This window comes from Paramacrobiotus metropolitanus, unplaced genomic scaffold (genome assembly GCF_019649055.1).
Source record: "Paramacrobiotus metropolitanus isolate TYO unplaced genomic scaffold, Prichtersi_v1.0 Parri_scaffold0000019, whole genome shotgun sequence".
Lineage (NCBI taxonomy): Eukaryota > Metazoa > Tardigrada > Eutardigrada > Parachela > Macrobiotidae > Paramacrobiotus > Paramacrobiotus metropolitanus.
The window spans coordinates 555,394-577,541 of NW_026570239.1; the positions used below are offsets into that span (position 1 = coordinate 555,394).

At 51.1% G+C, this 22,148-nt stretch overlaps 1 protein-coding gene across 2 annotated transcripts; it reads right to left on the reverse strand.

The window, feature by feature from the left end:
- Window positions 1–16,607: 16,607 nt before the first annotated feature.
- LOC129586013 (uncharacterized) lies at window positions 16,608–21,879 on the reverse strand. Of its 2 annotated transcripts, XM_055478992.1 has the most exons (7): window positions 21,376–21,879; window positions 20,694–20,819; window positions 19,848–20,617; window positions 19,544–19,651; window positions 18,448–18,792; window positions 17,696–18,046; window positions 16,608–17,633 (listed from the first exon to the last, which is right to left on the reverse strand). In XM_055478992.1, the coding sequence occupies exons 3-7, from the start codon at window positions 20,571–20,573 to the stop codon at window positions 17,409–17,411; spliced, it is 1,755 nt and encodes a 584-aa protein (XP_055334967.1). In that variant the 5' UTR covers window positions 20,574–20,617; window positions 20,694–20,819; window positions 21,376–21,879; the 3' UTR covers window positions 16,608–17,408. The 2 variants fall into 2 exon arrangements, with proteins under 2 accessions (XP_055334967.1, XP_055334968.1); XM_055478993.1 differs by lacking the exon at window positions 20,694–20,819 and having other exon boundaries at window positions 21,531–21,879.
- Window positions 21,880–22,148: the final 269 nt, after the last annotated feature.

The window sequence follows — 22,148 nt, forward strand, 5'->3', positions numbered from 1 at the left end:
TCCGGCGCAGAAAGCCCGGGAGATGAGCAGGTGACCCAGCTGTCACTACTGTCCAGTGTACAAAGTCCGTTAGTTGAGCGTGTGACCGAGCTACCACTGCTGTCCGGCGCAGAAAGCCCGGGAGGTGAGCGGGTGACCGCGCTGTCACTACTGTCCAGTGTACAAAGTCCGTTAGTTGAGCGTGTGACCGAGCTACCTCTGTTGTCCGGCGCAGAAAGCCCGGGAGGTGAGCGGGTGACCGCGCTGTCACTGCTGTCCAGTGTACAAAGCCTGTTAGGTGAGCGGGTGACCGAGCTACCACTGCTGTCCGGCGCAGAAAGCCCGGGAGGTGACACGAGTGACTGAGCTGTCACTACTGTCAGTGTACAAAGTCCGTTGGTTGAGCGGGTGACCGAGCTACCACTGCTGTCCGGCGTAGAAAGCCCGGGAGATGAGCAGGTGACCGCGCTGTCACTACTGTCCAGTGTACAAAGCCCGTTGGTTGAGCGGGTGACCGAGCTACCACTGCTGTCCGGCGCAGAAAGCCCGGGAGATGAGCAGGTGACCGAGCTGTCACTACTGTCCAGTGTACAAAGCCCGTTGGTTGAGCGGGTGACCGAGCTACCACTGCTGTCCGGCGTAGAAAGCCCGGGAGATGAGCAGGTGACCGAGCTGTCACTACTGTCCAGTGTACAAAGTCCGTTAGTTGAGCGTGTGACCGAGCTACCACTGCTGTCCGGCGCAGAAAGCCCGGGAGGTGAGCGGGTGACCGCGCTGTCACTACTGTCCAGTGTACAAAGCCCGTTGGTTGAGCGGGTGACCGAGCTTCCACTGCTGTCCGGCGCAGAAAGCCCGGGAGATGAGCAGGTGACCGAGCTGTCACTACTGTCCAGTGTACAAAGCCCGTTGGTTGAGCGGGTGACCGAGCTACCACTGCTGTCCGGCGTAGAAAGCCCGGGAGATGAGCAGGTGACCGAGCTGTCACTACTGTCCAGTGTACAAAGTCCGTTAGTTGAGCGTGTGACCGAGCTACCACTGCTGTCCGGCGCAGAAAGCCCGGGAGGTGAGCGGGTGACCGCGCTGTCACTACTGTCCAGTGTACAAAGCCCGTTGGTTGAGCGGGTGACCGAGCTTCCACTGCTGTCCGGCGCAGAAAGCCCGGGAGATGAGCAGGTGACCCAGCTGTCACTACTGTCCAGTGTACAAAGTCCGTTAGTTGAGCGTGTGACCGAGCTACCACTGCTGTCCGGCGCAGAAAGCCCGGGAGGTGAGCGGGTGACCGCGCTGTCACTACTGTCCAGTGTACAAAGCCCGTTAGGTGAGCGGGTGACCGAGCTACCACTGCTGTCCGGCGCAGAAAGCCGGGAGGTGATACGAGTGACCGAGCTGTCACTACTGTCAGTGTACAAAGTCCGTTGGTTGAGCGGGTGACCGAGCTACCACTGCTGTCCGGCGCAGAAAGCCCGGGAGATGAGCAGGTGACCGAGCTGTCACTACTGTCCAGTGTACAAAGTCCGTTAGTTGAGCGTGTGACCGAGCTACCACTGCTGTCCGGCGCAGAAAGCCCGGGAGGTGAGCGGGTGACCGCGCTGTCACTACTGTCCAGTGTACAAAGTCCGTTAGTTGAGCGTGTGACCGAGCTACCTCTGTTGTCCGGCGCAGAAAGCCCGGGAGGTGAGCGGGTGACCGCGCTGTCACTGCTGTCCAGTGTACAAAGCCCGTTAGGTGAGCGGGTGACCGAGCTACCACTGCTGTCCGGCGCAGAAAGCCCGGGAGGTGACACGAGTGACTGAGCTGTCACTACTGTCAGTGTACAAAGTCCGTTGGTTGAGCGGGTGACCGAGCTACCACTGCTGTCCGGCGTAGAAAGCCCGGGAGATGAGCAGGTGACCGCGCTGTCACTACTGTCCAGTGTACAAAGCCCGTTGGTTGAGCGGGTGACCGAGCTACCACTGCTGTCCGGCGCAGAAAGCCCGGGAGATGAGCAGGTGACCGAGCTGTCACTACTGTCCAGTGTACAAAGCCCGTTGGTTGAGCGGGTGACCGAGCTACCACTGCTGTCCGGCGTAGAAAGCCCGGGAGATGAGCATGTGACCGAGCTGTCACTACTGTCAGTGTACAGAGTCCGTTGGTTGAGCAAGTGACCGAGCTACCACTGCTGTCCGGCACAGAAAGCCCGGGAGATGAGCAGGTGACCGAGCTGTCACTACTGTCCAGTGTACAAAGTCCGTTAGTTGAGCGTGTGACCGAGCTACCACTGCTGTCCGGCGCAGAAAGCCCGGGAGATGAGCAGATGACCGAGGTGTCACTACTGTCCAGTGTACAAAGTCCGTTAGTTGAGCGTGTGACCGAGTTACCACTGCTGTCCGGCGCAGAAAGCCCGGGAGGTGAGCGGGTGACCGCGCTGTCACTACTGTCCAGTGTACAAAGCCCGTTGGTTGAGCGTGTGACCGAGCTACCACTGCTGTCCGGCGCAGAAAGCCCGGGAGGTGAGCGGTTGACCGCGCTGTCACTACTGTCCAGTGTACAAAGCCCGTTGGTTGAGCGGGTGACCGAGCTACCACTGCTGTCCGGCGCAGAAAGCCCGGGAGATGAGCAGGTGACCCAGCTGTCACTACTGTCAAGTGTACAAAGTCCGATAGTTGAGCGTGTGACCGAGCTACCACTGCTGTCCGGCGCAGAAAGCCCGGGAGGTGAGCGGGTGACCGCGCTGTCACTACTGTCCAGTGTACAAAGCCCGTTAGGTGAGCGGGTGACCGAGCTACCACTGCTGTCCGGCGCAGAAAGCCGGGGAGGTGATACGAGTGACCGAGCTGTCACTACTGTCAGTGTACAAAGTCCGTTGGTTGAGCGGGTGACCGAGCTACCACTGCTGTCCGGCGCAGAAAGCCCGGGAGATGAGCAGGTGACCGAGCTGTCACTACTGTCCAGTGTACAAAGTCCGTTAGTTGAGCGTGTGACCGAGCTACCACTGCTGTCCGGCGCAGAAAGCCCGGGAGGTGAGCGGGTGACCGCGCTGTCACTACTGTCCAGTGTACAAAGTCCGTTAGTTGAGCGTGTGACCGAGCTACCTCTGTTGTCCGGCGCAGAAAGCCCGGGAGGTGAGCGGGTGACCGCGCTGTCACTGCTGTCCAGTGTACAAAGCCCGTTAGGTGAGCGGGTGACCGAGCTACCACTGCTGTCCGGCGCAGAAAGCCCGGGAGGTGACACGAGTGACTGAGCTGTCACTACTGTCAGTGTACAAAGTCCGTTGGTTGAGCGGGTGACCGAGCTACCACTGCTGTCCGGCGCAGAAAGCCCGGGAGATGAGCAGGTGACCGAGCTGTCACTACTGTCCAGTGTACAAAGCCCGTTGGTTGAGCGGGTGACCGAGCTACCACTGCTGTCCGGCGTAGAAAGCCCGGGAGATGAGCAGGTGACCGAGCTGTCACTACTGTCCAGTGTACAAAGTCCGTTAGTTGAGCGTGTGACCGAGCTACCACTGCTGTCCGGCGTAGAAAGCCCGGGAGATGAGCAGGTGACCGCGCTGTCACTACTGTCCAGTGTACAAAGCCCGTTGGTTGAGCGGGTGACCGAGCTACCACTGCTGTCCGGCGCAGAAAGCCCGGGAGATGAGCAGGTGACCGAGCTGTCACTACTGTCCAGTGTACAAAGCCCGTTGGTTGAGCGGGTGACCGAGCTACCACTGCTGTCCGGCGTAGAAAGCCCGGGAGATGAGCAGGTGACCGAGCTGTCACTACTGTCCAGTGTACAAAGTCCGTTAGTTGAGCGTGTGACCGAGCTACCACTGCTGTCCGGCGCAGAAAGCCCGGGAGGTGAGCGGGTGACCGCGCTGTCACTACTGTCCAGTTTACAAAGCCCGTTGGTTGAGCGGGTGACCGAGCTTCCACTGCTGTCCGGCGCAGAAAGCCCGGGAGATGAGCAGGTGACCCAGCTGTCACTACTGTCCAGTGTACAAAGTCCGTTAGTTGAGCGTGTGACCGAGCTACCACTGCTGTCCGGCGCAGAAAGCCCGGGAGGTGAGCGGGTGACCGCGCTGTCACTACTGTCCAGTGTACAAAGCCCGTTAGGTGAGCGGGTGACCGAGCTACCACTGCTGTCCGGCGCAGAAAGCCGGGGAGGTGATACGAGTGACCGAGCTGTCACTACTGTCAGTGTACAAAGTCCGTTGGTTGAGCGGGTGACCGAGCTACCACTGCTGTCCGGCGCAGAAAGCCCGGGAGATGAGCAGGTGACCGAGCTGTCACTACTGTCCAGTGTACAAAGTCCGTTAGTTGAGCGTGTGACCGAGCTACCACTGCTGTCCGGCGCAGAAAGCCCGGGAGGTGAGCGGGTGACCGCGCTGTCACTACTGTCCAGTGTACAAAGTCCGTTAGTTGAGCGTGTGACCGAGCTACCTCTGTTGTCCGGCGCAGAAAGCCCGGGAGGTGAGCGGGTGACCGCGCTGTCACTGCTGTCCAGTGTACAAAGCCCGTTAGGTGAGCGGGTGACCGAGCTACCACTGCTGTCCGGCGCAGAAAGCCCGGGAGGTGACACGAGTGACTGAGCTGTCACTACTGTCAGTGTACAAAGTCCGTTGGTTGAGCGGGTGACCGAGCTACCACTGCTGTCCGGCGTAGAAAGCCCGGGAGATGAGCAGGTGACCGCGCTGTCACTACTGTCCAGTGTACAAAGCCCGTTGGTTGAGCGGGTGACCGAGCTACCACTGCTGTCCGGCGCAGAAAGCCCGGGAGATGAGCAGGTGACCGAGCTGTCACTACTGTCCAGTGTACAAAGCCCGTTGGTTGAGCGGGTGACCGAGCTACCACTGCTGTCCGGCGTAGAAAGCCCGGGAGATGAGCATGTGACCGAGCTGTCACTACTGTCAGTGTACAGAGTCCGTTGGTTGAGCAAGTGACCGAGCTACCACTGCTGTCCGGCACAGAAAGCCCGGGAGATGAGCAGGTGACCGAGCTGTCACTACTGTCCAGTGTACAAAGTCCGTTAGTTGAGCGTGTGACCGAGCTACCACTGCTGTCCGGCGCAGAAAGCCCGGGAGGTGAGCGGGTGACCGCGCTGTCACTACTGTCCAGTGTACAAAGCCCGTTAGGTGAGCTGGTGACGGAGCTACCACTGCTGTCCGGCGCAGAAAGCCCGGGAGATGAGCAGGTGACCGAGCTGTCACTACTGTCCAGTGTACAAAGTCCGTTAGTTGAGCGTGTGACCGAGTTACCACTGCTGTCCGGCGCAGAAAGCCCGGGAGGTGAGCGGGTGACCGCGCTGTCACTACTGTCCAGTGTACAAAGCCCGTTGGTTGAGCGTGTGACCGAGCTACCACTGCTGTCCGGCGCAGAAAGCCCGGGAGGTGAGCGGTTGACCGCGCTGTCACTACTGTCCAGTGTACAAAGCCCGTTGGTTGAGCGGGTGACCGAGCTACCACTGCTGTCCGGCGCAGAAAGCCCGGAAGATGAGCAGGTGACCCAGCTGTCACTACTGTCAAGTGTACAAAGTCCGATAGTTGAGCGTGTGACCGAGCTACCACTGCTGTCCGGCGCAGAAAGCCCGGGAGGTGAGCGGGTGACCGCGCTGTCACTACTGTCCAGTGTACAAAGCCCGTTAGGTGAGCGGGTGACCGAGCTACCACTGCTGTCCGGCGCAGAAAGCCGGGAGGTGATACGAGTGACCGAGCTGTCACTACTGTCAGTGTACAAAGTCCGTTGGTTGAGCGGGTGACCGAGCTACCACTGCTGTCCGGCGCAGAAAGCCCGGGAGATGAGCAGGTGACCGAGCTGTCACTACTGTCCAGTGTACAAAGTCCGTTAGTTGAGCGTGTGACCGAGCTACCACTGCTGTCCGGCGCAGAAAGCCCGGGAGGTGAGCGGGTGACCGCGCTGTCACTACTGTCCAGTGTACAAAGTCCGTTAGTTGAGCGTGTGACCGAGCTACCTCTGTTGTCCGGCGCAGAAAGCCCGGGAGGTGAGCGGGTGACCGCGCTGTCACTACTGTCCAGTGTACAAAGCCCGTTAGGTGAGCGGGTGACCGAGCTACCACTGCTGTCCGGCGCAGAAAGCCCGGGAGGTGATACGAGTGACTGAGCTGTCACTACTGTCAGTGTACAAAGTCCGTTGGTTGAGCGGGTGGCCGAGCTACCACTGCTGTCCGGCGTAGAAAGCCCGGGAGATGAGCAGGTGACCGAGCTGTCACTACTGTCCAGTGTACAAAGTCCGTTAGTTGAGCGTGTGACCGAGCTACCACTGCTGTCCGGCGCAGAAAGCCCGGGAGGTGAGCGGGTGACCGCGCTGTCACTACTGTCCAGTGTACAAAGCCCGTTGGTTGAGCGGTTGACCGAGCTACCACTGCTGTCCGGCGCAGAAAGCCCGGGAGATGAGCAGGTGACCGAGCTGTCACTACTGTCCAGTGTACAAAGTCCGTTAGTTGAGCGTGTGACCGAGCTACCACTGCTGTCCGGCGCAGAAAGCCGGGGAGGTGAGCGGGTGACCGCGCTGTCACTACTGTCCAGTGTACAAAGCCCGTTGGTTGAGCGGGTGACCGAGCTACCACTGCTGTCCGGCGCAGAAAGCCCGGGAGATGAGCAGGTGACCGCGCTGTCACTACTGTCCAGTGTACAAAGCCCGTTAGGTGAGCGGGTGACCGAGCTACCACTGCTGTCCGGCGCAGAAAGCCGGGGAGGTGATACGAGTGACCGAGCTGTCACTACTGTCAGTGTACAAAGTCCGTTGGTTGAGCGGGTGACCGAGCTACCACTGCTGTCCGGCGCAGAAAGCCCGGGAGATGAGCATGTGACCGAGCTGTCACTGCATCCCGGGGCAGAAACCCGGGTGGTGAGCGGGTGACCGAGCTGTCATTATTGTACAGTGTACATGAGTGACCGAGCTACCACTACTGTCCTGCGAACGGAACCGGTTAGCTAAGCAAGTAATCGAGCCACCACTACTGACCGGACATACACCACTGGGCACACACCAACTTCCAGTGAAATGAGCCAGTGAAGTGATGAGTTACCGAACTGGTGAGCCAGTGCACTATCACTGTTTCGAATTTCACACCTTATAGAGTATATCCCTCACACCTTATAGAGTATAGAGTATAGAATGCAGTACATCCCTAAAAATTCTTCATCGCACATCGGTTCCGGCTTCGCGTGATGGCACCTGGGTGGTCGGTAAGGGCGGGATGCTCTTGCCGGCTTCGTGCTGTTGCACCCCTTCTGGAGATACACTAGGCTGTCATTCGTGACGCAGACGAGATACGCGGGGCAGCCCTGCGCCGACACCACCGCGTCCACCCATAAACTCAATAATGCCGGCTCCACCGACTGCCCAGTTCGATATTCCCGCGGCAGGCTGCAAGTCCGAGAGAGGAAATCGCCCGACCTGACAGCAGGTGCCCTCCAGTCAGGGGCCGCTACGCGGACCCCGAGAGTGCTGACGTATTTGTTGACGCTGCTCTCACCCAGTTGGATGCGGACATACGCGTATTCACTCCACAGGAGCCGGCGCAGGAGACACACCGCCGGGTACCACGTCCATGGGCGGTCGGCCGCCGCGCGAGCGAGGACATGAAAGCTCAACGCACCTTGGTGCTCTGCGTTCCAGTCCTGGTAGGGACTAAAACGATGTTCGGGGGAACTGCGGCAGTACAACGCCTTTTTGAACGGGACACGCTGCGAGCGTCGTCCGGGCACGCCGAAATCCACGAGCAGGCCGCGGTTAGCGGTACTTCTGACCAGACCACGTTCGAGAATCCCGTTGGCATTCTGCACATCCACCGCGTTCCACTCGTAGATGTCTGTACCGGGATAAATCTCGCAAAATGGCGACGTGTCGGAACAATTAAACGATCGGATTTCGTTGCTGTACTGCCTGGACATGCTGGGATTAAATGACTGCTTGATCCAATATGCCAATCACTGGCACGGAATAAAACAACGGGATTTTGCGAATGCTGTATTCGCTGTGCTGTGCTCAGTGTGCTGTAACAAAATATGGCTAAAAATCAACGCCAGACGTTCAGCATCGCCGACTGCTGTTTATATCCGTAACTGTTTCTCTGTACCCTGAGATTCCATATGGCATGTACAGATACGATTACACACTGAAGACATAATACGGCTTTAATAAAGATTGTCGCCCTGCGGCGTTATTACGCTGCGCCTACATTCTATGTGGATTAATAGCGCTCAGCTGGCTGCCCGTTCAGCCACATAAGTCCATAACTACCCTCAAGGCACAAATACAGCTGATCGGATGGCAGGGAGAAGACGGGGAAGTACACTGTAAGAGTAAACAATTCCGCCCAATCAGATTACAGTAGCCACGGCAGCCAGTGCAGTTGCTGCACAGATAATCAGCTTGGCAACGGGTAGGTTTTCTCTCTCCTCTTTATTATCAACACAGAGCGCAGTGGACATGGCCAGCCGAATAACCGGACGGAAGCGGTAGGCAATACGGGAGTACGCTGTTCACTACAGTCAACGCACCTTGGTGCTCTGCGTTCCAGTCCTGGTAGGGACTAAAACGATGTTCGGGGGAACTGCGGCAGTACAACGCCTTTTTGAACGGGACACGCTGCGAGCGTCGTCCGGGCACGCCGAAATCCACGAGCAGGCCGCGGTTAGCGGTACTTCTGACCAGACCACGTTCGAGAATCCCGTTGGCATTCTGCACATCCACCGCGTTCCACTCGTAGATGTCTGTACCGGGATAAATCTCGCAAAATGGCGACGTGTCGGAACAATTAAACGATCGGATTTCGTTGCTGTACTGCCTGGACATGCTGGGATTAAATGACTGCTTGATCCAATATGCCAATCACTGGCACGGAATAAAACAACGGGATTTTGCGAATGCTGTATTCGCTGTGCTGTGCTCAGTGTGCTGTAACAAAAATATGGCTAAAAATCAACGCCAGACGTTCAGCATCGCCGACTGCTGTTTATATCCGTAACTGTTTCTCTGTACCCTGAGATTCCATATGGCATGTACAGATACGATTACACACTGAAGACATAATACGGCTTTAATAAAGATTGTCGCCCTGCGGCGTTATTACGCTGCGCCTACATTCTATGTGGATTAATAGCGCTCAGCTGGCTGCCCGTTCAGCCACATAAGTCCATAACTACCCTCAAGGCACAAATACAGCTGATCGGATGGCAGGGAGAAGACGGGGAAGTACACTGTAAGAGTAAACAATTCCGCCCAATCAGATTACAGTAGCCACGGCAGCCAGTGCAGTTGCTGCACAGATAATCAGCTTGGCAACGGGTAGGTTTTCTCTCTCCTCTTTATTATCAACACAGAGCGCAGTGGACATGGCCAGCCGAATAACCGGACGGAAGCGGTAGGCAATACGGGAGTACGCTGTTCACTACAGTCTCTGCCCTACTCGATACGTTTTACCGACTGTGCCCTCCCTGCCTGGCCCGCGTCAGAAACAATCAAAACGAGCCGGCAGTACGATCGCTCCGTTTCAGAAAAAAATTGCTGCTGTTGACAACCTTGACATATTGCTTACCCAAGTTAACGAGACTGTTTACGAAGAGTTGACTTCAAGATTTAAAGTTAAAACTTCAAAAACAATTTAAAAAATAAGGAATGTCACAAACGATAGTATTTGCTATCGCATGTCTGCCGCGACAGATAATCAGGTAGCCACCAATGTTAACGTTCAGATATTTTAGAATTTTATTTGTATTAGGGACCCATGATACAATAGGAATACATGTATACCGGAAGTGTACAAGCAGCACAATAAAAATAAGCGTTTACTGTTTAGAGTGGCAGTTTACATACTCTGTACATCCGGCCTTTAACAGACATTAAGATATATCAGGGGCAGACAATTGTTTTGACAAGCACTCCCTGTACTTGCTGCCATCTCCCGTCTGGAGTATGAAGTTGTGGCTAAACATGGTGCTTATGGACCGCGCCTAATTTAGCCTCATGGCTCATGCATTGCCGCATCGTAATACTTCAGCCGGGTGACAACAGCAAGTACAAGATTCCTTGCTAACTCTAAGCCATTGACGGCTCCTTTTATTTGGAGCAAGAAGACGTAGCTCGCTCATTCAGCTACCACAAAATTTATTGTAAATCTCTCGGAGCATATCTTGACGGAGTCCTACCAAACCCAGTGCAGCGGTTTTTCGGTGGGTCAGACGATCGGTCGCAAATAAAATGATTGCAGATCCACTGTGGGCGCGACATCATGGTCAGATTGAGTACCCACAACGTCAGCGTGGACAACGTCGTCACATCTAAACGGCACAGCGCTTCCTTTGACCAGGCATACTCCCGGTGGTAGCGGTTCGTCAGACGCGGATCCTTGCATTGATATGCCAGCAAAATCTTCAAAATTCAAAAAGAATGTCATGTTTTCAGCCTTGAGTCACTCTCCAAATTTGAATGGCGTTCCTACCCTTTCTATGGTGGTGTAACCGTCTGACTTTCCGCTGACTTGCGCTTCCTTCGCAATCCATCGTCCCAACCCCATGATGTCCAGGGGAATCCGCAACAACTGCCGCTCCAGCAGTTCATACAGTTCCGTTTGCGTCTCCATCAACGTGTCCCGAATGGGACTGACGTCAGTGCCACACCAAGCTCGTTGTTCTTACCTCCGATGCCGCTGAAGCGGCAATTACGCCAGATGATACACTCCACCGCGGCGGCCGCACCGGCACAGGCGTTGGCAAAAGCTTCACCTCCTCGGGGAGGCGGTCGTCCCCGAGATCCCAGAGGCAGCGATTAGCCAGGACCTGTTTAACAAAAGGATACTCCGCGCGACTGAATATTAGATAAATTTTATTACAACACGCATTTATGATTTACCGAAGTACTCTAATACGTAATATAATGCGAAGATCGTTATAAAACCGAACACCGATCGCTACAACATGGATCTAGTATCATTTTTAAAATCTGAAACGAATTTAAAAAAAAATATTTTGATAAGTTGAAAAGTGTGTTGAAAATGTTGTTGAAAATTGAAATGTTTCGGGAGCAGATAATTTTGGTACAAACACAATTTATAGCATTCCTACGAATCACCTGAAGAGTGAAGGCCACGCGCTACCGGCGCATTTACCTGTAACTTTCGCTGGCGGGTTCCAAACTGCTCGTACACGACGCTGATCAGGCGCAGGGCGTCGCTAAGGTCTTGCAGCGGCAGACATTGCCTCGCATTGGTCACGACGACCACCTCCGTGGCGGCGGTTAACTGCCAGATGACGCACATGCCAACGGAGCAAGCGTTACTGCCGGCGTTGTCGAAATAAAGTGTCAGGCGTTGAGTGGTGTATTCCTGGATAATAACCGTGTTCCATAGTGGGCAGACACGACGGTAAAACGGTCGCTCATTCGCGGACAAGTAGGAGAGGATTTCTCGCAAGAGTTCCGGTGGAATTGCTCTAAACATTTGCAGAGAATTTTGTGCCAGTGCGGCACGCAGAAGATTGAACCTGGGTCGGATGGTCCATTGGCCTTCAGCGTAGGTCCAACCGGCCTGTAGACGACGCGCCATCTCTTTTTTGGCTTGTTGATTTACCAGATCCTGTAACACAATTATGTACATCAGGTTCGCGCAGAGTGACCAAAGCCGTCTTCCCGCACTTTCTTTTGTTTCGAAAAACCTTCTTTGCAAGCCACATCGCCGCTCTGAGCACGGGCTTACCTGAGAAACGATCGATTCAGCAATACTTTCTATTATTATTTTACTATTATCAAGGTAAACTAGCCAAACTCCATTAACACACACTTTGAGACCATTGGAAATATTTTTGCTTAGGTTTTAAATACTTTGAATACTGAATACTTTTTAGTTTGATACTTGAATACTTTTTAGTTTGATTCTATGAAATAAAAATTTCCCAACCTACAGTAAGAATCGAGCATACAGCCTTAAGGTTTAAACCACAGCGTATTACCCGCAGAGTCACCCAGACTGCACGGGCCGATTAAGATAACATTTATTATTAATATTAATTTTAGAAAAATAATTTGCCTCGTTAGTCACAGTAAACATGAAAAGATTGAAAAAATTAATTTTTTTTCGAATCATAAGCAATGAACATAAGGACATTCTTGAACATGTAGAGTCCTAGAGCATTCAAAACTATTTCTTAGAAACTAGATGCGGTCGGACGGTTCGTACCAGCTCAGCCTCTGACAGCGGTTCTGTCGAAGTAAAGTTATCCTGCAGATACAGCAGGCTTTCCTTGCGTACGCAGCTGGGGTACGCCCTGCAGGCGTACACCGACACCAGCCCTTCCACCCATAGACTCCACAGCGCCGGCTCTACGGGTCGTCCCACAAGGTACTCCGCCGGCAATCTACACTCCCGCAAAATGTAATCATCCGGCCCGACAGTGCGCACCCCCCTGTCCCAACGCCCTAGCCGCACCCCCACGGGGCTTACAAATTGGGTCATGACACTCCCATCCATGTAGATTTCGATATATGCGTACTTATTCCACAGAACCCGGTCCAACAGGAACACCGCCGGGTACCACGTCCATGGGCGGTCGGCCGCCGTTCGTGCGAGGGCCTCATGTTCAAAGCTGCCCACGGGTGCGGGGGGACGCGAGGCCTTTTTGTACTCCTTTTCCCAGTCTTCGGCAGGGGCGAAGCGCTTCTGTTGCGAACTGAGGCAGTGCAGCGCCTTTTTATGTTCAACGAACTCCGAGCGTCTGCCAGGCACACCGAAATCCACGAGCAAACCGCCGGGGACGGTGTCGATGACGAGACCGTGCTCGAGAAGTCCCTTGGCATTCTTCACATCCACCGCGTTCCATTGGTAGATGTCGGTGGCAGGATAAATCTCACAGAAAGACGGCGAGTCGGAACAATTAAACGATCGTATTCCGGTGGTGCGCACGGCCTTTTCGAAAGCAGACATCTTACACAGAATTCACGCCGCGAAAAGTGTAACACTGAGATTGAGAATTAGAAACAGGTCATAAATTCGAAAGCAGCATCCGTACTTTGTGATTGTTTTATTCCTTCTGTGTAGTCGAAACAATAATATTGCTAAGACTATTACGGAATGGCTATTGTTTGGAATCGGAGGCCCTCGGGCTCGGCCTTTATTGCGTTGCCCCCATGCACCACGTGGCATCTGCCGTACTATAGCATGCGGGCAGAAATGACGAGAAGAAAATGATCTTTTGAATTAGTCTGTCTGGTGCTCTATTACTCTGATTTCCTGTTGTACTCTGGCTACTCCGCTATGAGCCAACAACCGAGGCCATAAGAGTGCGACAGGTAAATAGTGACACCGATTCACTGGACGAGGCAGCGGGGGGCACTCTCAATAATTAAGACTGCCAGACTGCTCCAAAAATAATTAATTTGGGATTACATTATGCGCTGTAGGCCCGCATTGCCATGAAACAATAGAAGGAGTAGACGTATTAATCTCCCATTATTTCGGTAGCGTGCACTCGGCAGTTATCGATGTCAATGGAACTAACATTTCACAAATTGTTCTTCATGCACTGTTTCGGTGTGGAATGCAGTTCACCATTTTCCGGGTCTTAACTAACACGTCACACGCCAAGATTACTGTAATTGCATTATACAATTATTACGTGTTATTATTATCGACCCAACAGTAGCCAAACTCCACTCAGGAGACTTTTAAGGCTACTGGAAAATATTTTTGTATTTTGGAAATTTTATGCTTTTTTTTGGTTGGATTTTATGAGCACAAAGTTACTCATCTCGGAATCGAATCCTTTAAAAACGATTGAAAACTGTGTGTAGGTCACATTTCGCCGGAAACAGTCGGTCTAATCGTTTAAGTTTCGTATATACATGTAGATAAATTTGCAAAAACATTTTCTTTCATGGTTTCCGCAACGCTTTTGCCGTCCAATATATCATTTTTCAACAAAAATAATTGCTTTGCCCGTTGCTCTGATGTGCGCCCGGAGGCAACTCCGCCACATTTACCTTTATTTGATACACAAAGAAATCTGGCCTCAAATAAATCGACTTCCAGAGCGGTCAGGGGAATGCAGTGTCCCTTAAGCTCGAGCAAATAAAGTACCGTTTCGATATCCCACCAAAAGTCGCAGCAAAACGGTATTTAAAAACGCGCGCAAAGATTACTATTTACTAAATAGCTTCAGTAGGTCCCAGCTGAGACCCTGTTAGTTTTGCGGGTATGAGTTATATCTCGCAGTTACTTCGTACAGTAGGAAAATTCCGAAAACTTCGAATCCAGCTGCATTGTGATGCACAGCTATCACGCGCCAAAATGACATTTCCCTGAACTGTGAAAATTAATTTTATCAGTATGTTACCAGCAGAAAGTACAACCGCTTCTCAGCGCAGCACTAGTGCATTTTCAGGTCATACGATATGGTGACGGGTCGCGGAATTTTCAATTTCCAACGCGGTGTGCTTTGGGGAGGGGTACTCAGAGCCAAAGGTCATTTTGAGACGCCATGGTAGTGGTTCTAGTGACCATCATTGTATACGGATGTCTACAGCATTACAGTAGCATATCTATACTTTTGTGTGACTATGGTCGAAATGCAACGATTGAACGATCCCAAGAATGTCTCCGACAGTAGAACGATCGTTAAGACGCTGATAGGTAATAACTACGGTGAGCGTGACTCACGCTCAAGCGAGACATTGCCTGCGGCTGGTTCTGCGACTAATGTGTGCAATGTGCATCGGCTTTGCCGTTGTTATCTCGGTCGGCTGGTCTGTTGCTCTGGCTTTTCCCACGGTAAAAAGCTAATTATTCTAACCGTACGAGTATGCGAAGCAGTTGCAAAAATGATCCGCCTCGGTTGGGTCTGTGCCCGCTTTGGGCACAAACCCAGCCGCGGGCTCGCATGATGCACAAGGAGACACTAGATACCCACCATACCTGGTTGCTGGTAATACATAATACTCAGTGGCCGCTAGATGATATGGCACCACAGAGTCTGGTGTACGGAAAACTACACACACGCTGCTCGATGTTCTACGCAACGTGTGCGATGTCCGGCGGGGGGAGGCAGCACCCGGATCTAGGAGTGGTGCCATTTCATCTAGCGGCAACAGTACGTACTGACTCTATATTTCATGTGTAGAAAGAATTTTATGGAAACTACAACTGTATACGTACAGAATTAAGATTTTCCTAACAAGATCATCACTTTTGGTAAACCGCTTGATCATCACGCGAGTTAAGCGGGCACAAACCCAGCCGCGGGCCGCTGCACATAATACCAATGCAGGTACTCATTACCTGAAGAACGCACCATCGTTGCTGCGACGGCACACAAGCAAAAGCCGGAACATTCCGGTGACACCAGTTAACAGCAGCATTTGCCAGAGACAAGCTTCGTTAGTTCTTGCAAACGTCCGACGAAACACATCCGCTGGCACATCCCCAGAATAGCGTCGCTCCGACACCGGCGCCGGTTCCGCCAGTATATAACCGCCGAGACGCTCACCAGCATTCAGCGCAGTCAACTTCTCTCTTGAAAATTTGTTTTCTTCGCAAAATACGCGTCTTTTTTTTCCGTTATCCGAAACCATGAACTGCATCCTGATGACCCTTCTCCTGGTGGCCAGCGTCAGCGCCAACGTTCTGCGTGAACGCCGACAAGTTACCGGTGGCTCGGCCGGCTGCACGGCGGAACAGCACGCCACATGCGGTAAGTGTCACCTGACGTAGCATCGGCGTTTTGCAAAACATTCTTCTGACCTTTCCATTTCTCTCAACATGTAACACGAACCTTATTAATTTTTCAAAATCGCCGTTTAAAAATAATTATTTTGAACCACTTCTTAATTTGCAGGAATGGCACAGTGTCAGAACAACGGTAACTGGAACACCCAGGTGGTCAGTGGCGGAAACAGTGGTGGTGGCGGTCTCCTCAGTCTGGTGCCGATCAACGCTCTCAACGGAGCTGGAGTGCAAGCGCCCATCAACGCCAACATCTGCCCACCCGTCTCCGTCTGCAATGCCTGTTTGGCTGCCAATGTTCTTGGTTAAACGAGTGGCATGCGTTCTTACATAGGTCTCCTCAATGTATACACGTGGTGTAGTGTACGTGTGATACTGCGGTTCCTCATTATCCGGTTTTCTAAGAACTTTCTAATAGTTATATTGTTATTAGTTGTGTGAGTGATGGAACTTACTTGTTAGGTTTTCTTTCTGGCCAGCGTTTTTGTGGAGACTGTTCAAAATAAATCGTTGCAAAATTATCGCGCTCGAGTGGTGCCCCAGAATTAGGATGAAACCTGTTGCTTGCATATACAGCAGTTTATTGAAACGATCGAACGTCTATCGGCAACCATGTGCAACAGACCACAGATTGAACCATTATTGAACCGTTATTGAACCATGTGCAACAGACCACAGATTAAGCACTCTGCACATAGCATTTTGCCGCTCCATTCTAAGAATTAGGAAAATATGTATTATCATAAATGCAGTTAAGTACCTGTAAATAAGGGTTTCTGTTCTCGGAAGATTTATGAACATGGCTAACAATAAGAACGGTTATACTTAAAAGAAAGCTTAGAATATATTTAAACCGTTTGTTTTATTCAATTTTTTAATTCGACGGATATACAAGATAAGATTTGCACAGCAATCAAATACAGGAGAAAAGCGTCGTCGTGCATAAAATCAGTACTTTAGGAATATAATGTTCGAAAAATTGTGTTTGTTAGCTAATAAAATTTCTCGATTAACCAAAATTCTATTGCTCGTTGTTTGCTGCAGTAGTGATTATGCCGATATTACAATGCCCAAAGAAGGCTTGACCGCACCCGACGACAGATTACTTAAGGCGGTTAAACTAATTGAAGAAACCGAACAACTCATCGGCTTACGGCGTGAAATGGGCAAAAACTCGGAGAACCAACCCGCATTGTACGCAAACTACGCTTTCCATACTACGAGTTGTAATGTATGGTAGTTTTGCAGTACTTACTTGCTGCCGTTTATCTGTCCGCGCACTGCGCGTACAGATAAACGGCAGCGTACATGGCTTAAAGGCTTTTGACACTAATTATCTGCGTTTTGTTTTCAGTTCGATTGATAGCGTGCCCAACCCGCAGACAATCACTATTCCATAATGTATGAATAAACCCGTAAAGCTGGGTTTGGTCGTCCCTTGAGTTGAAGTAATTGGGATGCCGCTATATAGCGTACTGCATTTTACGTCTGCCGATGATAACAGTTTGGACACAGTAACTAACCCATTTTCAATGCTGGAAAAAATGTTCAGTCTTGGTTAACTGTGGCTAACCGATTGCAACTTTCAACTACTGTACTTCTGGTTAACCGCCAGAAATTTTGTCGTAAAATTTCAGCAGACTCATAGCTTCAACCGATGCAGTTTAAGCAATTAAACCGTTTAGCCAAAATTTAAGTTAATTTAAATAATACGCTATTAACAAGAACTCTTTGGACAAGCATTATCTAGTAGTTGGCAGTCGTTCGGTCGACCTAACGATAGGTCGCCGATGAAACGGTCGCAGATTAAACTGCGCTTGCGACAGCATGGTTAAGTGCAGTACCCACAGCGTCAGCGTTGACAACGTTTTTATATCTAACTGACGCAGATCTTGCCCGCTCCAGCCAGGCTTCCCACGGTAGCGGTTTGTCGGACGGGGATCATTGCTCTGATAGGTCTCTAGTATCTACAAACAACAGTATAAAGACTACGCGCCTAGGTTTATTTCGAACTAAGGGAAAATCCTACCCGTTTAATGGTGGCACAGTTGTCCGACGCTACATTCAGCCGCGCTTCCTTCGCAATCCACCGTCCCAAACCGTCGATATTCAGCGGAATCCGATGTTCCGGCCACAACAAATGGCGCTCCAGCAACGCATACAAATCCGTCCGCAGATTCCACCCCATATCAGGGTAGGTGGTGACGTCACTGACCACAACACACTCGTTCTGTTCATCGCCAATACCACACAAGCGGCAGTTGCGCCAGACGATGCGCTCGACGGCGGCCTCAGCTTCCGCCCACGTTTTCGCCAAAAGCCTTACTTCCGCCGGGAGGCGGTCATCACCTAGTTCCCAGCGGCAGCGGTGGAACACCACCTATTAAAAAAAGTTCCGGGCTATCTACAGAAATTTTCAGGAAGAACGGTTGTTAGCTTGCCCTTACTGCCTAAAAATAACAGTACAGTAGTAACTCGCCAAAAATTGAGCAATATATATACTGTACTAATAATACAATAGTCGCAGTGTCGAATTTTATTTCTCCATAGTTCTGTTTGATTATAATAAATATAAAATAACTGAATTTCAGTCAAATCTGAGGTAAAATTTCCCTTTTTCGGGATAGGGCGACATTCTAGCATCGGAATTTTAACCTGGCCGAGGAAACTGTAGCCCAAAACTCTTTTGAACCATAGCAAAGCAACCGAATGCCCAGCACACACACACAATCCTACGGAGATTTTACCACACAGCGCACCCAGCGCATTTTCAGTACATGCCTGCAACTTTCTCTGGCGGTTACCGTGTTGCTGGACCACAGCGCTGATCAAGCGCAAGCAGTCGCCGAGTTCCTGTAGCATCATGCTTTGCCTGGCGTTGGTAATGACGACCACCTCCGTGGCGGCGGTTAAATACTTGATAATGCCCATGGCTCCGGAGCAGCCTGCTGTGCCGGCGTCATCAAAGGTCAGTGTCAGGCGCTGGCGGTCATCATCCTGCTTCATGATCGCGTCCCAGAGCGGGCTGACGCGGCGGTAGAACGGTCGCTCGTTCATGCCGAAACAGGAAAGAATCTCTCGCATGAGTTCCGGTGGGAATGCGGCGGTCAGAATTGGAGGTTCACTCTACGAAAGCTTACTTTACTGCTTGCCTGCATTTGTTCATTGGTTGGGCACTATCGGGCCATGTACGTTGTATGAGACCATCAACGATTACGTATCAAAGGATTAGAGTGCGTACACGTTTTAACCGTTCTAGCAGTAGTGGGGTCTTTCTGGGACTTACGGAATTGCAAAAATCCTGAAAAATTAGTCTGAAAATGTTTTATTTGGTCAAACCATAATGTTTGACTGTATAATTTTTAGTTCTATCCTTACTATCTAAAGTCAAGCAAAATTTGACCAACGGTCATGGCTGTGGCATATGGGGGAGATTTGCACCCCAGTTGTGATTGCATCAGCCGTAATTGTCACTACTTATCACCCCGTTCATAAAAAAATAAATAAATATATTCTTTTTATGCAGCCTTGTTCTTACTATGAAATAAAATTATGGGAAGCAAGATAGGACCGAAATACCATAAAACTGCACCAGAACATTCAAGATCCTCTTCAAGCGCACAAAGCTGACCATGCAACCACTTTGCGAGCGAGCGCGCATCTGCCAACGTTGCTCTTCACTCGAGGCGGTTGTGAGCTACATGCCCAAAATGCCCCCGTACCCCGTAGTTGTGGAAGCTGCCACCGTTGTTCTGTGATAGAACGGTTACTACAGATTGTATAAAGCCTGTGTATGAAACGTGAACGCGCTCATACAGCGTGCCTGCACCTGCGGTCAACATGAATAAATAGTCAAATGCAGGCTACCAGTACTTACACTAATTCCGAGCTGGTTTTCGGGAGGTATCCACTGATCGTCGTTGAAGGTCCAGCCAGCCTGTAGCCGCCGCATCTTCTCCGCTTTGGCCAGTTCACATACCCGATTCTATAACTTACAAACGCAACGTCTCTTATGCGGCAAAACTGTGGGTCGCAAGTCCGAAATCAATAACTTAAAATACGTGTACGGTGATAGGAAAACACGATTTTTAAAATATTCAAGTGTAGCAGCTTCTAAATTTGGGTTACTGCAATTGGATGATAAAACAAAAAGTATAATAGTTACTGTAGATTAACCGTACTAGATCGCCTTCTGATAATGGCGTCGGTTTCGCGGGCCCACCGCTGTTCTGCAGATACAGTAGGCTGCCATTTTGTACACACGTCGGATACGCTGCGCAGCCAGGCAGCGATATCAGCATTTCCATCCACAGATTCCACAGCGCCGGGTCCACCGGCAGTCTTGCTGTATATTCTGGCGGGAGGGTACACACTCGTACGACGTAGTCCTCCACCCGGACTCTGTGTGTCGCGCCCCAGTCGCGGGGCATCCGTCGCACCATCAGGGCGCTGGCGTACATATTCACGAAACTCTGACCGAACTGGACTCGGATGTAAGCATATTTACTCCATAGGACGCGCCGCACCAGAAACACGGCACGATACCACGTCCACGGGCGGTCGGCGGCGGTCCGCGCAAGTACCTGAAAGTTAGCCGGAGACGAAGGAGTGTTTTGCCAATTTTTAAACTCTTCGTCCCAGTCGCTGAAGGGTGCGGAACGCTGCTGTCGGGAACTCAGACAGTGCTGCGCTCTCTTCAGATCGACGACCTGGGCGCGACGGCCGGGAACGCCGAAATCCACGAGGAGACCGCGGCGGAGGGTATTGATGACCACACCGCGCTCGAGGAGTCCATCGGAGTTCTTCACATCCACCGCGTTCCATTGGTAGATGTCGGTGCCGGGAAAAATCTCACAGGGAAACGAAGAATCTGAGCAATCAAACGATCGGATAACGTTGTTGCACATCGTCGCATCACAGACCCAGATTCAGGTTTACTGCATCGAAAAGTCTACACGAAGAGTAGGATATAGATTATACGCATTTGCAGTCGGATAGAGATTGTATGGAAAGAAGGACTGCAGTACTTTGCCAAGCGTTCTATTTCTGGGTAGAAAGTTGCTGCTCACAGACGCCAGATTCTCTAGCACTGTTGTTTGTACCATCCCTATTCGGATTTCATACGACTACGTCGTATTTCACATCAGGACTTTCTGCAAGCAAAAATCGTGATACGAAGATAATGCAGTGCATAGGCAAATTTAACTCGCTTGGGCGCGAGGGGCACTGGGAATCCACTGGGAATCCATCCAGAAATTATATAAAAACAGTAAACATCAAGAGTTTCTTTGAAAAACAGTTCTTGGAGCATGGTCTGTTATTTAATGAATAAGCGTGCTTACTAACTCGATTGGATATTGTAGAACAAGATGCTTATTTCGCGCGGAGCGCAAAGCAAACAGTCGGTTTTACTGCATAAATCGCTAGAAATTCAATAATAACTAGTAATGTATACGGTTTTATGCAAAATTGGTGGCAATTTTTAGGCAGTACTGTTTTGAAGTACCCATTTTTTGAAAAATTCCTTGGGGGGGGGGGTGATACGTGCACCCCCCCCCTTTTAAATTAGTCCCTGAATTGCAGCGCAGTGCCTGCTGCTCAGTCAAGAGAAGTAAACTGTGGTGTTCCGTTGGAATACGCACAGTTAATACTGTACTGAAAATTCCGTCCGTCAAACCGTTCCGGGACCGTTACCGTACTAGGCTGTACCTGCAGCGGTCTTGCGGGTAATTTATAGGAAGTAATTCCGTAGAGAACAAACGTCTGCTACTCGGACTCGGAGACTCGGGAACGAGACCACCTTGCAGGACGCCTCCGGAAAGCAGCCTGTTGCGCTAAATGATATACTGTAATTATACTCGTACTATGCTTTAGCGTAAGGTTGTGGATATTCAGCACTATGGCATTGATTGCTGGATATGGATATAATGGAATATATCCATGAATATAATTATCCAATATCAATGTCCAATTGTCCATACAACTATATATCCGCAAATATTAGATCGAAGGGTTGGGATATGGATATTATAATAATTATCAGGATACGATATTGGATATGAAATATCCTTAGTATGGCTAGTTTACAGGAGAAAGCAAACACGTTCTCTGGAACGTGCTCTCTCTTGATGGCAAAATCTGACAGAAACAGCCACGCTGCGTACTACTGGCAATCTGCCTAGTAGTGCCTACTCCTACCGTAGTCACACTGCCTACAGACGCCTACATCACACACGCTGGCTCAATCGTTTCAGTCTGACTTGTGCGACTGAGCCAAGAGAGAAACATCGGGTAGACGCCGAAACAACACTGCAACAGATAAGCGGAGTTAAACGTACGTACAACCCCGCTAAAAATTTTTACCGGCTGGTATGCGGTTACTAACCGCTGGCGATGCAAACAGTGATACAGCGATGTTTGAATGCGGTTTCGTTAAGAACACCTAGTGTCTTTCTTGATTTTTTTCTTATAAAACTCCATAC